Here is a 21,975-nt window from a genome sequence, read left to right on the forward strand (position 1 = left end):
TCCTGTAAGATTTGATTGGGTGAGGTGAAAAGTCTTTGGAGTCATCTTTGCTAGCTCAGCAAGACTGTGAACCTGGAGAAAAGCTTTCACATGTCCAAAGCAGTATGCTGGAAAAGAGGATGGCTCCGCTTCACAAGTCTTGCCTTCATTTTGATCGGGTTTGACAAGGCTGAAAATAAGCCCTTTTCTCGATGCCTTGCTGCTCCTAGTTACAGCTGTGCTATTTTTCAACTAAGGCAGACAAGTCATTTCATCTTCTATGTACTGCTGCTCTGAAGCCCAATGCTCTCTCTTTTGCGTATAAATCATAAATGGAATTGGAGAAATGCCTCAATCCCAAAATTCCATAGCCTAAGTAGTAATAGCACTATCGTCCTATTCAAAGCACCTAATTATATCATGAAAATGCAGTAACAGAGCCAGGAGGGACACCTTACAAATTCATCTTACTCACTCCCTGTTTTCAGGTAAATATTACACTCATTCCCAGAGGTGTTTGCTTCATTACTTTTGTACTCAGGGCAAATTCTGAGAACTTTATTTTCTCTCTCCAATTTTCTTTCAACAGTTCCTCCCTCCCTCTCAATCCCACTTCTTTCCCCACCCCGACTACCAAAATGACAAGCCTGACACCACTTGCGAGAACTAGAGAACACAGAAAGCTAAATGAACCACTTTTCAGCTAGGCCCACCATGTTTAGGAAAGGCCAAGTCTTTATTTTTTCTTTTTTCAGAAGCACAAAGGCCAGGTTTAATGAACAAGGTGGGGCTAACAGCCTAAGTTTAACTGTTGTGATGGCCTAAGTTACATCCTCATACAGCTAGGAAGGTGAGTTCACTCTACACGGCTGGCTAGATCCTCAGCAACTAGTCCAAAGTTTTCCACATAGCAGGGACTCATTTCAATTGAACCAACACTGAGTAGGCATCTACTCTATCCCAGCCAATGTGCTAGGCATTGGGGGTACAAAGACTGAAAAACCACAGGGTCCTTGCTCCTGAATAGTGTATAATCTACTTTTGAGCTCACTGTTTAATAAAGATTTGCTATTCAATTGAAAGGGCAATCCCACCCACAGCTCCTCCTCCCTACTGGCAGTTGGTCCACACTATGAACTGATAGTCCAGCAGCCTCTCTTACAGGACAGTCCCACAGAGGAATTCTGGGCTTCAAGGATGCTTTTTCCCCAGAGTGGATGCCTGGCCAATGAGTTCTGTATGGAGAAAGGGACCCAGATCAGCGGCCTCTGCATCATGTGTCAGCCTGTGTGGATGCGTGCCCAGTATAACTCTCCAGGCTAATGGCAGCAGGATATTTATACCCCTAACTCCCCACATTTCATTCTTTGGGCAGAGAGCAGATGAAAGGGAGTGGGAGTTAGAAGTGGCAGGGACTGGTTGGTCTCAAAACCCCAGCCCTGAGAATATTGTGATCAATTCTGAACGTGCCATCCTAGGCCATGCCCTGACTGGAGCACAATCAGAGGAGGCCACAAGCCATGACACAGAGATACCTCCAAAGAGAAGCTAATATCACTCCCCACCCCCCCACCTTTCACCTTCACCCAGGCTGCTCTAGGCTAAACAGCCTCAGCTTTCCTATCACTTAATGATGCAGAAGAAATAACAGAGCCAGGGATGTTTAGTCTTTAAGTACTGAAGTGGCATTCATTGGAGAGAATCACTTGACCTTCATTCTTTCTGACCCCAAGGGCAGAAGGGGGAACACTAGATAGAGCAGGCTCAGGATGCTTTTAGCTCCAGAGGAAACAAGTCATGATGATTAGAGCCCCCTATAAGAGTCCTGGGCCACCTCAGGAGGCTGGGGATCTCCCAGGCAGGGCCTAGCTGCCCATTGTTAGAGATCTTGTAGAAAGGCTTCTGGCTCCTTAGAGGAAGGCAGCCTAGAACATGTGGGTTCAAGATTCTGGGTGAAAACTGCCATAATTAGCCCCTATCTCATCAGGCTGTCATAAGGATCAAATGAGACACAACACACACGCAGTAAAGGACTTTACAATCCAGAGAGTGCCAGATAAATGCTGGGATGTTACTCCAATTACTTTTACTCAGGAGGCACTGAGGGATATGTCCCAATTTAAACTCTAACTGGTCTGCTCTCACATAGTCTAGGTAATGTCAGGTTCTCACCCCGTGTCTAGTCATAAATTCTTGAATTTCACATCTGTAACAAATTACATGGTTCCTGTCTGGTCTGGTGACTAAAAATTGCTGGGATGGCTTGTTTCTCTGGAACAGTGGTTCTCCATGTGAAGCCCAGTAACCCCAAGGCCTTTCAGGGTGTTCGTGAGGTCAAATCGATTTTCATAATAATGAGACATTTTGATTTCTAATATAGTAAAAATCAATAGCTATAACCCATAGAAGCTAAGACTCTCTGTAAGGCAAGGTGGGGATGGGAAGGGAGAGAGACATTCCTCCATAATGTTTTAAGAATATAGAGACCAGAAAGCATGAGAACTGCTTGTTGTTCAGTGTGTTCCCAGGGACACATGGTCATTCTCCGGGTGTCAGACTGCTCTGAGCTAGGGAGGCGGCCACAAAAGACCCACGACACCTAGATGGACAGAGGTGGACAAGAACACCAAGCTTACTGTAGAGCAGGGCCAGAGGGCCTCTCCCAAATCTCCATGCTCAGAAAATAGTCATTTAGATTCACACAGAATGAACTGCCACTCCTCTTCACTCATTTTGTGGACATTTAACTTCCTAGCTCCTTTGCTAGCCCCTTGAAGGCAGGGATAGCCTGTTCTACCTCCCACGTACCCAGAAGATGACAAGTACAGCATGCGCACACAGCAGTTTGTGTTTAATATACATTTGTTGACCTGGATTTTTAAAATTTCCCCTCCTTTTTTCATTGAGATTACTGCTTGTCCCCCATATAGAATTACTCTGTATTTTAAATATTAAAATATAAGCATATGGTCATAGGAAAGGTTTTCACAATGAATTCTTCACAGTACTTTGTTTGGCCAGGATTTTAAAGCAGTTTTAAAACCTAATATTATGCATAAAATAGTTTCTGCCTAAAATAGGGAATTAAATATTTTATTCAGAAGTCATCTGAATTCACTGAGACACTATTATATTCAAAAACACTCTGTGGGAATTCCAAAGACTGAGGCTAAAAGAGGCTCCAGTTTTTACTTCTCCTGAGATTTGTTACATTAGACAGAATATTAATATGCTTCTTATGTATCCATAAAAAGGAAAATGGGAGTGAAATCCAGTTTTGTTTTCATAAAATGGATATAATTAATAAAGGACCATAAAAGACCAAAAAGACCATTAAAAAAAGGACCTGAATTACTAGGAGACATCTTCACACTTAGAAAGCCCAGAACTGAGCATTACTGTTAGGCATGGTTTTGCCTGGAAAATAGTCATTTTGTACCACATTCAGCCTATGGCATCTTTTTATTGAATTTGCTCTAAGAGTTTCATATTGCCTATAATAGATGTCTCTCTCAGAAAAACACAAATGAACAAACACATGAAGGGTTTGTAGCATAAAGAGTAAACAACTACAGGCTTTGTAGTTAAACATGGAAAATGAACCAATGGGGTCTACTGCTCCTTGGTTGCTCAAGAGACTGCCATCTGGCTCTTTTGATAGAGAAATAGAAAGGGCATAATGATCTTTGTAGTCCGTCAGACTTCCTAATCCTGGCAAAGTAAGAAGTCCTTGAGAAAGACCTTAGGGAGGAGGGCACACAAATGGAAGCGAACCCCAAAAAAAGACAATTGCAAGCTTTGCTTCCATATACATCTATGAAGGAAGGCCAGTGAGGTAGGACACAGTTGGGAATTTCAGATTATGTTTTCAATACAATAAATTAACTGGTTTTGAGAGGATAATCATGCTATACTGCTCACAAAGAAAGGAGTGGGCAGGAAAAGAGAAAAGTCAAACCAGAAGAGAATCACAGAATCACCAGTTTGGAAGGAAACTTCAGAGGTCATCTGGAATCCCCTCCATAACAGTTCTCACAAGTGGTCATGCAGCCTCTGCTTTTTAAAGCATTTTAGGGATGAAGAACTTCCTACTGTGCAGCATTTGAGGCAATTCTGCCCTTTGCGTTTGCCCAGCTGGGAAAAGAGCAGGAGCAGAGGGTCAAAGGGGTGGGCTCCAGAGCTGTATAAGCTAGTTACTTTCATATAAAAATTTTTGTTTCAGTCCAAGATAATGGTTTTAAATGTTTCAGTCCAAGATAATGGTTTTAAATGCAGCAAGCCGTGTCACAAATGCATACTGATAAGCGAGTGTATTGGATGAGAATATACCTCTACAAATCTCCTTCCCACTACCCCATTGGGAATTCAAAATGCATATCCTATTAATAGAGGGTGAAGCATAGGTAACTAGGTGACACTCAAACCATCCCTCTGTCCTTCATACAGTCTCACTGCCTTGTGGTCTGTTAGCCATATGGGAACCTAAAGACATTCAGGCAGTGTCTGGATAACTTGGGATAACCATTAACTCCGGGAGGGTCTTCACACATGAAACAGACCATATAATAGTCATGCTGTTCTCATAAGACCTCCACCCACCAGGAGGATTTATGTTTTGAGTGGCTTTTCCAGTAGCAGACATATATTTGACCCATTCCATCCATCCATAACCCTAACTGTAAATTTGTTTTGTTTCTGACTCTAACTGAAAGGGGTGGAGGTGCATGAAGTATGTAGCCAGGGAACATGGCAGATCAACTACTGAAAACAGAGATCAAATGATGGAATTTGGCTGAATTCTGGGCTGGCTCTTAGGCCTCCAGGTTAAAGCCCCAGAAAGGGACCTAGAATCGAAGGAACAGTGAGATGAGGGCTGGAAACAAGGGGCCTGAAACATTAAGGGCAAAATGTCAACCAGGACCCAAAAGATCCAGAACACAGCTGCCAAGGAGACAGGAGGCCCCACTGCCTCAGAATTAACCAACATTTGCAGAACAGAACCTCAGAGCTGTCTACCACTGCTGCCATCTGAGAGAATATCACCTCACAGCCTCTGTCACCACCAAGGTCAGCCACAGCAGCCCACGTCTATCTAGAAGAAGAAACACAACACCACCAACATGGCCCAACCCTCCCTCAGATCCTGGCAGAGGGGTCCAGGTAGCAAACTGTCTGTGGGCTTACTATCAACCCTCCTGGACTCAGGAAAGGCCCCCTTTCTGGGCTTGGAATAGAAAAGGACAAGCTATTGAAAATGGCCTCCCCAGTGGCATCCCGCCCACCCGTGGCAGTCCACCTTGGTAGGTGACTTTCTTGACCATCCTCTTACTATAGGATTCCAGTCCCCTGCTCTGAGTCAATGAGTATCCCATCAACTGGTACTTTCCCCATCTTATGGCCAGCCAGTTCCCATTCCTTCCCTCCATTACACATCAGATCCAGAAGGGCAACAATTTCTTTTCCTGCTACCCCTCCCCACAATTCTAGTGCCTATCTACCCCCCACCAAATATTACCCCATCCCCATGCTCTGCACACTCTAGAAACCTCACTCTATCCATAACAAATTCTCCTTCTTCCTGGATTTCAGTCACCTGGTGTTGATTTATCTGGTCACAGATTGTATGTATCAGTAAAACACAATGTTCTAGACAGCAGTCACTGTTTTTTCTGTGTTTGGATCCCCAGGGTCTAACATGGTTTTTCCCAAGGTAGCTGGGGAGACTTCCTCTACTAATCAATGCATCTACTCTGCAACGTCCATACAGATTGTTTGGGCCACTGAGATATTAAGTGACCCTCCCAGGGAACATGCAGCCAGTCTCTGTCAGAGATAGGAACTGAACTTCGGTCTTCTTGACTCCAAGGTTGGCTCTCTGGACACTAAAGTCAGATGGCTCTGAGAGGGTCTTGGTTTGATCTGAATCCCCTATCACTACTTTCCTCTTCCCCCATCCCTCAAAATTTTGAAATCACATTGGAACTCACAGAGAAAATCATCGTGCTTCCCTGAGGGTCTTTTAAAGCTCTCAGACCTAGACAATTTAGACAGAAAAAGCTCACTTCTACATCTTGAATCTCAGCTTCAAATCAACCCATCATAGTGATGCCAAGGTTGGAGCTGGGTGCACTCACTGGCATGATGGGACCACCTTAGTACTGGGCAATGTGGAGCTATCCCAAGCTGTTGGGAAATGTGTGTGTGTGTGTATGTGTGTATACATGTATATGTGTATGTAATGATCATATTTCATGTGATAACAAGTGAATATTTTTACATCAAAAAGCCTCCCAAAGGTGACAGTGAAGTGCACCAAGTACAACATGAAAAGCTTGCCAGTTTCAGGGCCCCAAATAAGATGTCACCATTTCATCAGCTTTCTGCTCCCTCTCTCCAGCCCCCATAAGTAGAAGTGAAAAAGATGCTTCTGCTCCCAGCTCAGAAGAAAAGCCCAGCATCATGAGTCTTGGCCTTCTGAAAGGTTTCTATTTAAACATTTCAAGAAAAGCCATAGAGTTTCAATAGCTCCTTATGTATGATTAGAGAGCTTTGGGGTTTTGGTTTTTTTATATTGCAGACTCAATTTATATTAATGAAAGAAAGGAATTTCAAGCTTAGCAAAAACACGAGGATATGTACTTGGCTTGCAGCGTCTCTGGGGTGGCTGGTGCTAAGAGTCACATCTAAGGCTTTTCTAATAGAACCAAGATCATGAACCCACCGAGAGAGTAAAATCAGGGGGAGACAGCAAGCTGAGTGATTAGAAGAGAGTGTCTCCATTGGACCACTGAGCTAAGTCCCTGCATCAGACGTCTGTTTGGCTGGAGCAGACGCTTCAGAAAAGACAGGACTGATAAAGATGAAGATCCTGAGCACTTAATCAACAATGATTTCTTGTGTGTCTCCCATGTATTCAACACCACGCTAGGCACTGGAAGGGACACTAATGAAGAACAAGTCATGATCTCAGTGAAGAGTTTACAGTCAAGCTGGGAGACAAAAGGAAAACACATAAAATCATTCAACTATGGAACTCACTAAAAAGGGCTTAGTGCTTCTGATGTGAATTGGAAGTTGGAAACTACTTCATAAAATCTAAAGAAAGATTTAAAAAGTAACCAAAAAGACAAATAGATGTGTCTAAAGTGGCCAGGCTGCCAGACTAGTTACCTGTGCTGTGTACCCATAAGCACCGCCATGGATTGGCAGATGCATGGAGAAAAGGCTGAGGGTATCAGAGACAGACGTTTCAACTCTACCCCTCTCAATCTTTCATTAAATAGGCATTTGATGCATGGCAAAGTAGGCATGATAAAGGCAGGTATGGTAAAGTAGGCATAGGTAAACTAGGTAAAGGGGCCAGTAGTTATTAATATGCTCTAGGTCAGGGGTGAGGAATCTGTGGCCTTCTAAATGCTTAAGTGTGGCCTTTTCACTGAATCCAATTAAGGCCGCAGTTTCCCCATCCCTAATGTAGGTAATATTTTTATAACAACTAAGTTTTTTTTTCAAGTCTGGAATTTCCCTCTTTTTCAGATTCTTTGACAAGTGACCTCCACGCCCTCCCAATTGGGCCACCTCTCCCATGAATCTCCTCTGTATATACCTGGCCCTGCTCAGTGGTAGTCACATTTGTGTTTTCCTTGGTATCACTTCTACTTCCTCACATGGCACGAAGGGACTGGGATTTCACAGTCCAAATGTGGTGATATTACTCAGGTTAATGGGGAAAAAAATGTGTTCAGCTTTTTTTCATTTTCTCATCTTTCTTTTCCTACTCTCATCCTTAAAGGCCCTTGGGCTGCCTTTTATTCATTAGGTCCTTTTACAAACCTTTTTTAAAATTGCTTTTCTCTGTTACATGAGCCAAGATGGCTCAGAACCTTCCACCGCACAAGCACATTAAGATTTTCCACATGAGTTTATACCACTGTTGTTCTCAGTTTTTACATCAATTGACTCAGCAACGTCAAGGGTTTGCTTGCTGAAGGAGCTCCTAGGCTCTTCTCTCTGTTGTGGTGACTGACTTACATTGGGCAATCTTAGGAAAGAATAATATGTGGCATTAGTTCTTTTATCCATTTTCTGGCAACAAGTTGTTTAAATGGGTCAGTTTGAAGCTGCCTTAATTGTTTACCACATATTCTCATTTCGATTCCTTCTTCTAATTTCAATTCAACAGAGCTACTATATGCAAGGCACTGCGTTAAGTGCTGGAATTTGAAACGGATGCTTATCTTTGTTCTACCAAGTCAGAAACATATGTGTATATGTATGTATGTATATATATATATGTATGTATGTGTGTGTATATATATATATACATACACACACATACATATACACATACACACACACACACATACATACACATATTTCATAAACAGTTCTCACACTAAGGACCAGCCACCTCGATAATATCCTGTCTTATAAACCCATCCATTTCACTTTTCATGATATTGCTTGGTGCTCCGCACATCCAGTGGCTCCCCATGTTCTTCCTGAGGAGAGTATCCATGATGCAGAGATAGGAGGTTTGTGGGGCCTTTTTCATTTGTGAGTCAATACTCCAACATTCCCCACCCCCGCCAACTTTTCTGCCTTTAAGTCATCAAATATTAAAATATAGATATTTGTGGCAGTTCTTTTTGTGGTGACAAGAAGCTAAACACTAGAGAGATGCCCATTAACTGAGGAACAGATAAATAAGTCATGACATGTGAACTTGGTGGATGCTCTCATGTTGTAAGAAATGAGAAAATCAATGGACAGTACAAGGGTTCTGAGTTACTGTATGGATACTAAGATTTTTGTTCCTGAGATCAGTTTCCTCATCTATAAATGAAATGACCCTGACATCCCTTATAGCTTTATATTCTAGTGACTTTTACCCTTTCTTAATAATTAGTCTTAGAATTCCCTTTGAGTTTCAACAAAGAATTCAGACTTCTCTTTGGACTAATCCCAGTACAAGGCAGGGCCAGTCCCCTATTTCACTGAGAGACTCTGTAGGGTGATGACAGTCAGATTGGTATCAGCCGGGGGAGGACCTCCAACCTTTTGAGTTCAAAGGCTTGGATTCGCTCTCCAGCATCACTATTTATTAGCTGTGTGATCTCCAGCAAGTAATTTCAATTTCCTCTGCCTTGGTTTCCTCAGCTTTAAAATGGGGACAATACTATCTATACTGTTGCATATCACATGAAAGTATCATTTGAAAGTAATGGCTTATATAGATAGCAACAATTGCTCTTGTTATTACTTTACCATTGGAGAGGGAACTCTGAAATTGTTAGTTTTAAGAGGCATAAATCAGTATCATCAAATCACAGACTGAGAGCTGGAAGGGACCTGAGAAGTCACTGACCCAACCTACTCATTTTGCAGATTAGGAAACTAAGACAAGAGTGGTGACACGATTTGCCCAGAAAACACAACTAACAAGTGTCTGAGGTAGGGCTGGACCATAGGTCTTCCTCACTGCCAGGCTGGCGTCCTCTGAGCTCTCCCTGCTGCTTCTCTCAAGGCCTGGAAAGCCTCACTTTTTCTTTGCCATGATATCCCAGGAGCCCAAGCCCTTTGTCTCCATCCCTTGTAAGAAACAGACTTAAATGTGCACAGTATGCAAAGGCATTCCTTTCTAACTACTTATACAAAACAACCAAACACCATATTCCTAAAGGAAGTTAAACTAAAGTTGAAGGTTTCAGCTCTTACCTGGAGCACAGCAGCAAACAAGAAGACAGCGATGAAGATGGCGGTCAGGGAAGTGTGACCACTTTTCATTAAGTGGATGGTATAGAGGAAAATTAAATGTCCAGGAATCACTAAAAGTAGAAGAACTTGGGCAGATTTGTTATTTACTCCTGCAAAAGAAAACACAAAGGCGTTGAAAAAGCTAAATCAGATTTTGGCTAATAATGATCAAAGGCAACGAAATTTTCTACTTCGGTATCATTTAAGCAGCACATTCACTTGGATGTCTTCCTCAGTATCACATGCCATTTTTAAAATTCATTTTCAACTGCTATTCATAGCCTCCTTGCTATTATAAAATTCTCCCCATAAAATCATCAGATCTCAAGTCTGACTGGCTCGTGAAGTTGATCAGATTGATCCACATGCCTCTTGTGAGGATATGGGGAGAGAAGGGAGTAAAGGGGATCCCTCCTCCCCTTGGGGAGTGACCGACCACCAGAATCTCACCCAATAATGCAGCTCTCATTCACCACATATCTCTATATTTCTGTGATCTTCTAGCACTGGAGAAGAGAGATGGGAAGCCCAGCACATGTGCTCTGCATGGTCAGCATCCTCTAGCCCATCAAAGCCTGAGCCTCCCCAGGCCCTTGTTTCTGCATGTCCAATCAAAGTAAATCACAGTAGGTAACATCTTTTTAGAGCTCAGCTCTGTGTTTATCACTGACTCTACTAATCTGTGCATGGGTCTCACCGTACTCTTTCTTCTTGTTATCTGCCCTGCAACACAGTTGACCCTTAACTGGCTAAGGTGAATGATGCAGCCAGCTTCCTCTAGAGTTTGCTCGGCATTCACTGCTCCTCTCTATGCCCTCACACTGAGCCATATGCAGTCTCCCAGAATCGGGGTAGCACAAGGTGGGCAGACTCAGGAGTGGCACATGGCTCATCCTCAAGTGCTCTATCTCCCCCGCTCCCTTTCCATCCTGACAGTAGACTCATAAATGGTAGGTCTGGGTTTATAACGAGAATGACAAGTATCTACTTATTGGCAAGATACAAAGTTTATATTTTTGCTTTCTGTTTCCTCCAAACAATGCCTAGTACTACATTGGCCACAGGAGTTCAGCTGGTGCCACTTGCCTGAAAGTCACCCAATCTTACACAAAATTCAAGACCAGGATCACCCCAAAGCACATACCTGGACCAAAGAAGGTTCGGCATGGGTAGTAGCAGCCTTTGGCTTCATCTGGCACCTCGCCTGGTTTGCCATGTAAATGGAGGTAGGTAGAAATTCTACTAGCTTGTATAGCTACTAAATTACCACCAATACCTAAGACACAAGAAAAGACACACACAGACACATGTGGTTATGAATGCTTCAACCACAGACAAAGCTTCAAATCTCTGTGAAACCCACCCAAAGGAGGCTGCAGAAAGCAATGGGCTTCATGTCAGAAGCCTTGAGCTGGGGTCCTGTGTGACTTTGTGGTGTGGAGGGAGGGGTAATTTTGCCTATCTAAGTCTCAATTTCTTCACAAATAGTTTTTAAAATAGGGTTGAAAATATCATTTGATTCCATCAAATATACACACACACACACATATAGTAAAGGAAAGCAAGTGACTTCTAACCATCAGATGTCCAACTGAGTCAAGTTTCTTGTCAATTTTAAAACAAACTAGATGTTCTTCTCATCTGCCTTGCTTGATGCTGAATGCTGTGGACCACTGGACCTTGCCATCTGCTCTGACACAGGATCCTGCAGAAGAGTTTATCCTCTTGGCTCTGGAAATTCTGCCCAGGGACAAAGCTCGTCAACAAGTGCCTACCACAATATCACATGTTGGGAAATTCCCAGCTATGCTTTGTGTTTTTTTGTTTTGTTTTGCCATCTACACTGCTGCTGTATGCATCCTTTCCCATGCTCTACCCTCTCCTCCTCTTTTCATCTCTGGAACTATAATCAATATGGTTACTGTTATTGCAAAGGGCACATTAGCTAACTCCTCCAGGATTCCACTAACCATCCCTGTCACTTCTTGAGCCAAACCTCTTTCTCTCTCATTCCCTATATGTACTGTCTCCTCTGCTCAGAATGGAAGCTAGTTAAAGGGGGGGGCAAGAATCATCTTAATTTTGTATTTAAATTTCCAGAGCCCAGCAGCATCCTCTGGCAATGCAGTGACTCATAAATGCTTTATCATTTGTTCATCAATCCCTCCATACATCTGTTCGTGATTCCAAGGCCACTACACCATGCTGCCTCTCAGATAAAATGCTTTTAAGGATCACCCTAAAAGGTAGATTCTCATTCTCAAATTTCAAGCCTGAGAAATAATGGGGAAAATCTATTATGAAATCAGTTTGCAAATTCTGAAAAGACTAATCTTCTGAAACACAACAGCAAAAAGAATACTCTAGCTTTAAGATATTTCTCCAAACTCTTTGTAATATTATCTATGATCAATCCTTTCAATCAGACAGGACAAAAATACATAATTAAAGGTGAATATACTATTTAATGGGGCAGCAAGGGGATGCAGTAGATAGACTACCAGGCCTCGAATCAGGAAGACTCATCCTACTGAGTTCAAATCCAGCCTCAGACACTTACTAGCTGTGTGGCCCTGGGCAAGTCACTTCACTCTGTTTGCCTCAGTTTCCTCATCTATAAAATGAGCTGGAGAAGGAAATAACAAACCTCTCCAGAATCTTTGCCAAGAAAACCCCAAAAGGGGTCATGGAAAGTTGGACATGGCTGGAATGACCAAACAACAACATAGCATATGATAGATCTTCTTTGAAGGAACTTACAAGCTTCAGAAATATATACAGAAGGGGAGAAAGAGCAACTAAAAGAAGGGAACTTTGATTTATTTCTAAAATTCCTATTACAAAACTAGCCGTTAGCAAGATTCCCAACCCCCACCACCCTGATTTGAGAAGCATGCTCTGGGTGAAACAAGGGCATTCCATTCTGCATACTCTGGGCAGGAGAGAAGCCCAGAATGTTCAGGGCATTATCCTTCCCCTCTCCTCAGAGTTTAGCCTTAATTAGATACAAACTTTTCCTACATTTTGAAAAGAAACATAGATTTTTAGAACTGAAGGAGATCTCATATATCATCTAATTCAACTCTCCATTTTCTAGATGATGAAAACTGAGACCCATGGAACTTTCAAGGTGAAGGGACAGAGGGGATTAGGAAAACAAGTTTTTAACTGTGGGAAGTGAATGAACCACATGGACTCCATCTTGTGACTCACTTCTGGAGCTAGCTCAGTTCCTTTTCTATGCAATTATGGGTCTAGTTCAACTTCTGTCTTGTGAGAAAACTATTCAAATGCAAGAACTGGGAGAAAATCTTATTGCATTGTTTGAACCTAGCCCTTCCTGGCTGGGAAACTTGACCACCACTTTAGAGACCTTTAACTGAGGACCTATATAGGTGATGCTGAGCAGAGGCCCAGTCAGATCCAAAGATTGATACAAGAAATTTTCTCACAATTGTACATCTCAAGCAACCCTATATGTCTTATCTGAAAACTGACCCCATACTGATCAATCAGTTATTGTTTTCATTCCTTTGACTGTTCATAGACATCTAGGGGGAGTGGAATATATCTTTTTCTGCTTTTAGGGAATTACACCTGTTTGCTCCCCCTCCCAACATGGACAGTTCCTAATCTTTCCTCCAATTAGAAATCAGATGACCTAATGTTGTATCTTGGTTTGTATTCTGTTAATTGTTTTATTTTAACTGGTCTTATTTGATTGTTTAGAATATATAAAAGCCTGCCTCCCCCCCAGCCCATATATGGGGTGCAGTGCCAAAGCTAAGGAAAATGACAGGCCCCGATTTGTTGGCAACTGGCAAGTGCTGCTTCATAAATCTGTAGGCTGGAAGCTAGAACATTGGTTTCCTCTGTCATTCCATCTTTCACCCACCCCAGTCACCCTTCAAGTCACACAGTTAGTTACTCATTGGCTGGGTTGGAACTAGAACTCATCCCCTTCTAGTAAGAAGACAACAGAGGAACAGATGATCCAGGCATCTAAGATAACTTCACTATTTAAGAACAGTCTAACAGAAAAGATGGAGATGTGACAGACAGGAAGCCTGAGGAGAGCTAACAAATCCCTCTATACCCAGCACTACTCATCTTCTTTTTTAAACACCACCACACTCCCCACCCCCCACCCCTAAATAAACAGAAAAGTAATCTTAACAGGAGGCAACAGGGAATACACCTAGAGGAAAAAAAATCTCTGAAGATCAGACCAGGTGGCCCAAACTCCTTTACCATCAGTGATAGAAAAAGGAAGGGAAGGCTGCTGTAGCTCCCTGTTGCTTCATGGTACCCACTGATGGAAGAAACACTTTAACCAGTCATTTTTCAAAAAGAACACTCTAGGTACAAACCAGAAGGCATGACCCAAAATGGGGTATCTGTCTACTTAAATTGGTTTACTTCTAGACAAGAAACATTGGGCAACAGTTCTAAAATGTAGTCAGCCTATTTGTCTATGCTTACTGTTATGCTGTTAGCTGAAAGGTGAGATTATGAATTAGCATGAGACTGTAGTTTTGGGAGGACCTGGAAAAATCATCTCTGCCTACAGCTGGGAATATAACTAAGCACTCCTGGACACTCAGAAAATGAGGGTCCCAATAAGGGGAACAAAGGTTCAGTGTGAGAGTCATTGAGGCACAGTCAGATGTGGGGCACAGACTGCAACAGCACTGTCGCCAACATTCACAGGCAGAAAGAGAGCCTGAGGCAGACCCTGGGCCCAGAACAACCATCCCAATGGAAATCCAAGGACTTACAAGTTAGGGAGATGCTTTTGGGTCATGGCGGCCTCATTAGGTACAGGTGGGGGCTCTGGAGGAGAAAGTGAGTCTGGTGACCTTGCACAGCCCTCCCTCACTCAAATCAAAGTCAAATGCAAGCCATGTCATCATCTTGATCTCATGGTCCTTTTTGAGAAGGAAGGACAAACACAACCTGTGAGTGAAGTAGCCTCTCCTCTTCTCTCCTCGGGCGCTCTACCCAGGGGAAGGTACATTTCCATGGCCAAAAGCTGCCTCTCCTCCCTTGGGTTTACTGGCTACATTTCTAGCTCAAAGAACAAGTCTTAACCCCAATTCACTCTGGAGATCATAGATTGGACACTAGGTCCCTGCCCACCCAGCCCAGAGTGATTGTAATTACTAAATAGTAACTTTCTCTTTTACCCAGGAACGTTGAGGATCTTCCCCTCCCAGTTTGATTTCTTTTGGTTATTTTTTTCTTTTCTTAAAAGGGACCATCCCTTGAGTAACTACTTAAAGAGACCTATTTATTGAATGTATCTCACTCAAAGTGAGAGTCTGATAAGACCTTAGCCTAAAAGAGCCAAGGTCCCACATTGCATGCTGGGCCATCTCCAGTCATCCTGATGAATATCAGGCCACTGGACCCAGATGGCTCTAGGGGAGAAAGTGAGGCTCAAATCAAAGTCAACTGCAAGTGATGTCATGGTCCCCTTTGAGAACGAAGGGCAAACACAACAACAAGGTATAAATGCTATGCCTAGAAAGATTATGGGGCCTTTACATTATATATTGTGTATATATATATGTGTGTATGTGTGTATAGATATATACATATTTATATATACACAAATATAAATATTTACTGAATTGAACTACACTGAATGGTTCCTGAACTATCATCTGTACCTGACCAACAAGTATCTTGATTCTGCAGTAACTTTCAGGGCCTAGATTAGTAACTTCACACAGCCTCTTTCAAAGATTCTAATTGAGCTATGTGCAAGAATGGAGGTTCACATCCCCAAAAGTAAACAGCAGCATGCCCAGGAGATCTGCTCAAAGCCTGACGACTCTATCCATGTGGCCAAATGCCGAGCAAAGCACTGGCAAGGAATCTACTTTAATAACACTAATCTGCTTAAACGTGGAAGTCAGAATCTTGGGGGTTTTATCCCATGGAAAACTGAAAACTACAGAAACAGTGACAACATGAACCTCCCTTGAAATCTTCCATTTTTTCCCCTTAAAACAGCGAAAGTCGATCTCTTTCTATGCCAATGCACCCAAAATAAAGCAGTTTAGAGCATTATGATACTTTCAAAACTGAAATGATAATTACTAGGTCTTAAACTAAATGTAGCTTCACAATTCCCTCATCATGTCTCATTTAGTAAACACAAAATTCATTAGCACTCACTTAAGATGATTAAAGAAGCATTTTCCCCACAAATATGAGAAAGCTACAAGGGAAAATATGAACGAGCAACAGCAGGATACATTTCAGCCCAGTGAGAAAGGCCTCCCTGATGACTGGAGCCTCCTGAGAGCCCCATGGATCCCATAAGTGGTGATGACTTCTCCATCCCTGGAGGGGCACAAGCACACTCTGCGGGGCTCAGCCATCTCCTCCACCTCTTGCACCACAGCTTCAAATGCCTTCCTTGATTCTTCACTCTGTGTCCCCTCCACATCCAGCCAGCTGCCAAGACTTGTCCATTAGACATCCACAACATCTTGCATCCATCTGCTTCTCTTTGCTCACATGGGCACCATGCGTACTACTCCAGGCCCTCATCCCCTCCCACCCAGACACTGCCAAGGCCTCCTGTCTGATTTCCCTCAAGCCTCTCCCCTCTCTAACCTACGCTACATAGAAGTGGTCAAAGTAACTATGCTAGAGGTCAGCAACCAGGCCACTCCCTTGTTTCAGAAGCCCCAGGATAAGAGAGAAACTCTTCTGTGTCTCTGAAGTCATTCTCAGCCTGCCTCCAGCCTCCCTATCCCAGTCCATTCCACATTGCTCCCCATAACCAATCCAATGGTCCAGCCCCATGGACCTGTTTGCTAGTTTCCTCAACACTAGTGAGGGTTACCACGTATATGATGCTTTGAGGTCTGCAAAGTTCTTCACATGCATCATCTCCTTTGTACAGATGAGGAAATGGAGACCCAGCGAGAATCCCTGACCTGCTCCACCTTGCCCTTGCCTAGGCTGCCCCCTCTGCCTCCTCAACTCCCCAGCTGCCTTCCAGGATCAGCTCAATGCCATACCCACTGTGAGCCGCTAAGATGCCAGGCTTGGGCTCAGGGAGACCTGTCTTCGAATCTTGCCCAGGACCCTCGATGAGCTAAGCTCCCTTGGCCTCATCTTCTTCATTAAGTAAAACAATAATCTCTACAGCTCCTTCAAGCTAGGGTGTGCTGGGATATGTTTAAACCAGCTCTAGTTCCCAAAATGTACACGACACACTTTTCAGTTTAATCTATATCATTAAGGTTTTCTCCATCACTTTCTGAAGTACAGACGATTCACAGAATGATCACTCGAGTCTTGGTTGTAGCATTTGCTGATGCCCGAGATGTAAATGCCCATCTTGGAAATTTAACAACTGGCTCTGAGAAGTCTGAGCTAGCTGAGTCCAGTTCCCTCCTCTCTAAGTTCTCTACATCTATGCTCCTAAGGCTCTCCCAGCTGCTAGGGCCCCTCTACTTGTCTACATTTTTTATTTACTCAGGTGTGTAAATGCCATTAGCATGTCAATTGTGGGTAGGAGCTGTTTCATTTGGGTCTTTGTATCCCTAGACTCTCGATGCTTTATAACCTGGGATTTGTACAGTATTTGCCGAAAAGATTCGTGTCTTGGGTAAGGACTAAGCTAGATGATCGTTGGTCACCTCCAACTCAAGGATTATGTGATTATGTTTCCAAGAAAACATTTCCACAAAGTTTGCTTGACAGCAAAAAGTTTACATAAAAATAAGTAAAAGAACAAATATATACCTAGAAAATGGAAGCTTCTGAGTATTAGCCAAGTTAAATAATGAAGATCCACAAATGGCTAAAGAAAATATTATTTGTTCTTATTTGGACCTTTTCCTTAGCTCCTGAGATTGTCACTTAAATTGCAGGCATTTGCCTTAGAAACTTAGTATTTTTCAGGTGGGGCAGCTAAGTGGCATAGTGGATAGGGTGCTGAGCCTGGAAGGCCCCTGACTTCAAGACTCATCTTCGTGAGATCAAATCCGAACTCAGACACTTACTACCTGTGTGACCCTGGGCAAGTCACTTAACCCTGTTTGCCACCGTTTCCTCATCTTTAAAATGAGCTGGAGAAAGAAATGGCAAATTGCTCCAGTATCTTTGCCAAGAAAATCCGAAATAGGGTCACAAAGAGTCAGATATGATTGAAATTACTGAATGATAACCACAGCTTTTCAGGCAAATATATTATTCTGGTAAAACTCACTTGATTTCTTTAATTTAATTTTTCATGCAATCCACATTCTATTTGTATAAAGACTATTCCACTGGCAGTAAACTATTTTAAAAGTTTTTGTTTTCTAAGGTTGCTTTCTGAAATGAACAATTTGAAATAAACTCTGGGTAAGAAAAGCAGTGTAATACAATGGATAATTTGAGTTTGAGAATCCTGCCACGGACACATAGTAGATATGTGACCCTGGGCTAGTCACCTAACTCCTTGGTGCTCTGGACAATTCTCAAACATCACAAGTTGGAGAAGTGGCCCTCAGCATGAGTGAAGGGAGTTTCCACATTGGGAGATCCCTGTACCAATGAAATCACAGCTCCAGTCGATAACCTATCCCTGTTGCTCATAAGAGAACACATGAGCGCCCAAGAACCATTCCCCATGGCCATGGAATAATTACCATATGGAGGAACCATCTGAGACTAAGAACAAATACAACATGTACCATCAACTCCTAAGCAGGCACTGGACATCTCGGGAGAGGCCACAGTACAGACCTGGACTTCTCCTCAGGCTCCCTGTAGTCCCCACATAAAGATCAGAATCCTCTATGAAGACTTCCATTGGAAGCAAAGAGCTTATTCAGATTGGTTTTTCAGTGCAGGGGATCTGTCACAAAAATGCAGGCTATGATAGTCTCCAGCTCATCTTAATGTACTCTGGGGATTATCTCATGGAATGTGCTCTCAGTGTTCTATTAGATAGAGAATGTTTCAATGCAAATGCAAAAAAGCATACGCTATTAAACTCGAGAATGTCTGTGCCAGCTGCAACTTCTTTTGTAGGGAATTTAAAATGAGAAATTGCTAATGATCAGCTGTAAAGCTTTTGTAAAAATCACAATTTGACTATTAGAATTTTACCAAAAATGTCATTATCACTTCTCAATTAAAATGAAGAAACATATATAATATATATATTACAATTAATAGCTACAAAGAAGTAAAAATTAAATTAACTGAGGCTTTGAAAGAGAATAGCCAAATTTTCCCAGATAAGTCAAAATCAAAATGAAAATAAACAGCAAACTTAGTGAAAAAACTAAATTTCATACGTACCATCATGGCAGCTGAGAAGTTTTTACCCTCCATTCTGTAACCTCTATCAGCTAATTCTTACCTTGCACTTCTTAGATGTTTCCAAAAAAATACAATAAAACCTTTCTGGCTTCATGACACATACTTTGTTCCAACTCCCAGCTGTGCTATTAGCATTTCTGTAGAGTTACCCAGCATTGAATGAGACAAATAGCTTGACCAAAAGGGCCGAAAGTGCCAAGAGCATCCCATAGATGAGCGACACCAGTGACAAGAGGCCGCGCAGACCAGACTACTAGCCCAAGACCCCAGGCTGTCCAGGAGCTCATTTTCAGGGCCTATGATTACGAGAAGCTCAATGACGGATGGTATGAGGAAGTTCTCAGCAGGCACATGTGGGAACAACTTCAAAGCTCAAATTCACATTTAGTTAAATTAAGAAATACGTGTTTCCAGTAAATGTTTAGTGCTGGCCCCATGGAAGATCATTCAGCTTCTGATAAGGGCTTATTTGGCCAGCTGCCCTAGGCTCACTTGGCAATTCACATGAAGAAATACAATTTTTCTCAAAAAAAAAAAACCCACTCACAAATTCTTACAATTGATCTGTATCTCAGAGAGACAAAGAAATCTGGCTACCTTATGTGTAGAACTACTCTGTTGCTGAGGATAAAAGAAATGAGAGAGGTTTCTGTCCTCCATACTTCCATAATGCCTGGGGGGGAGTAGATTTTACAACCTATGCTGACATAGTCATTAATTTCCCTAAAATCTCACTCTGACTATAACGCTCCCAAATACTTGCAGGATAAAGCACAAATGTCTTAACTTCTCATTCAAAGCCCTCTGCAACCTGATCCCAACCTCCTTCCTTTTCCATATATATTAACCCTACTTAGGTCTTTCACCCTAGATAAGCTAGTTTATCCACTGGCCCCAAACAGGCCTTGTATTTTCCCCACCTTGACACTTCTTTAGAATTCTGATCAACTGTAATACCACTCCCTACTCTGTCTATCCAAATCTAACTGTTCTGTCAAGACCCATCTAAAATCCCAGCCCTTCAAGTCCCAAGCTCCAACTCCAACTACCCCTCATCTGAATTGGTGATTCCTTAAATTTAATTGTTCTATAACTTACTGTCTGCACCAGTCAATCAATCATGCATTGCAGTGCATGATGACCTTCCTTCTATCCTTGTCTTGCCCTCTTCTATATTAGATTGTATGTTATTTCATTTTCATGCTTCTTGTTCCTCTAATTCAGTTATGAGCTCTCTGAAGGAAAGGTGACACCTTACACTTGCTGATTTTCCTTCTTGTAGCACAGCATGAAGCCCTCAAATATTTGCTGCTGAAACAAACACCTAAACTGGTAAATAGGAGTCAAGGTTTTCCTGTCCCACCCTCCCCCAAGCTGAACCTGAACACAGAGTCGGTTTATCAGGGCCCTTGTGATTTGTGGAGAATTGATGGAGATTTAATGGCTTATACCATTGACTTTGCTGGGCTCAATTCAGACAAATGAGTGCTGGGAAGCAGGGCTACCTACAAAACAAGGAAATAACAAAATGGGCAGATTGCAAGTTCCTTAAAACATACCCACCAATCTGGGCACTCAGAAGGACTATAGAAGAAGCAATGGACTCTTATTAAGGGGCTCTGACTAAGCCAAGCAGACACATTCCCCCTCTGCCCCAACATCCCTTTATCCCTATGACAAAGGTTCAATTGGTAGCAGCCTCCTTGCACAAAGGCGGAAACATTTTTGTTAGTATAACGGTCATGATTGATACCCAATGGTACCCCTTATAGCTGGAATAACTTGCTCTACTCAAGAGATCCACATTCTTTATTACTTGGGCAAAAACCACCAATACCAGTTAAGTTTAACTGTGTAATGATGTTTCTCTTAAAGCTGCTTAGACTACTTCTGGGGATTGATGTGGATAACCTAGGGACAATATCAAAAAATTATATACAGGAAGACGTGATTTAAAATAATTTAAAGGAAGTGGAAATATCAGTGTTATTAATGAAACTGAGGTCAGATGCGAAGCTAGTCAGTGTAATCTCTTGAGTCTTATGGACTGTGCCTGGCAGTTTCTGGGTCTGGTATAATTTTTTCTATCACTGACTGGCCATAAGGTTAGTAAGGTACTTTACACACAGAGTGCACTCCTCCAACCCTCACAGAAATAGTTCCTGAGACAGAAGCCACATCTACCCTCCTTTGACAGAAGAGGAGGCAGAAGCTTGGAGATACCAAGTGACTTACCTCAGGTCACAAATCTAGGAAACGTCTGGGGCAGGATTCCAACCTGGGTCAAGTACTTTACCTAGAACATCGCCCTGCCTGTCATGGAGGAAGAGTGACCACTTCATACTCTAATTTGCATTTCTCTTACTACCAGGGATTTGGAACACTCTTTCATATTGTCAGAAATAGTTTGCTTATATCCTTTGGCTAATTCTTTATTCAGTATAGGTTTTTAGTCTTATATCCCTCAGTCTTTTTCACAAACCATGAAAAGTTGATAGGTTAGTGATATGACTTGCAAGATGAAATGCTATTACCATGGTTGTTATTTCTATCCAATTAGAAGATATGTGCTGATTATGTAAAGAATATGGCTTGGTGGTTGCAGATTAGAGGGAATACCTCTCACAGAGCTCACTTCTACTTTCTGGGATCCAACCGACTTCTAAGGTGTAAATGTTAGCTCTGAAAATGTAACAATTGGCTTGAGCTGGCTCCAGTATAACCCAGTCTCTTAGTAAATCCACTGGAGGGGAAAAAGAATAATGATCTTACCCAAATCCCAGGCTGACCACACTCTGCTACTAGATAAACAGACACAGTACAGACAAGCTATACCACCAATCATATAGATATCCCACAGAAACCTTAATATTCCTTAATTAGGGAAACCTTAATTAGGGAAGA

At 42.3% G+C, this 21,975-nt stretch overlaps 1 protein-coding gene across 4 annotated transcripts in view; it reads right to left on the minus strand.

Annotated features, from left to right (window-relative positions):
• Positions 1-21,975, minus strand: part of SLC41A2 (solute carrier family 41 member 2) — a 125,513-nt gene that overhangs the window by 20,051 nt on the left and 83,487 nt on the right. For all 4 annotated transcript variants that reach the window (XM_072655800.1, XM_072655798.1, XM_072655801.1 and 1 more), the window contains exons 9-10: positions 10,880-11,011; positions 9,697-9,845 (exon numbers count right to left, since the gene is read on the minus strand). In XM_072655800.1, the coding sequence (XP_072511901.1) occupies positions 9,697-9,845; positions 10,880-11,011 (281 nt within the window). The remainder of the gene's footprint in view (positions 1-9,696; positions 9,846-10,879; positions 11,012-21,975) is intronic.

Source organism: Notamacropus eugenii, chromosome 3 (genome assembly GCF_028372415.1).
Source record: "Notamacropus eugenii isolate mMacEug1 chromosome 3, mMacEug1.pri_v2, whole genome shotgun sequence".
NCBI classification, from domain to species: domain Eukaryota; kingdom Metazoa; phylum Chordata; class Mammalia; order Diprotodontia; family Macropodidae; genus Notamacropus; species Notamacropus eugenii.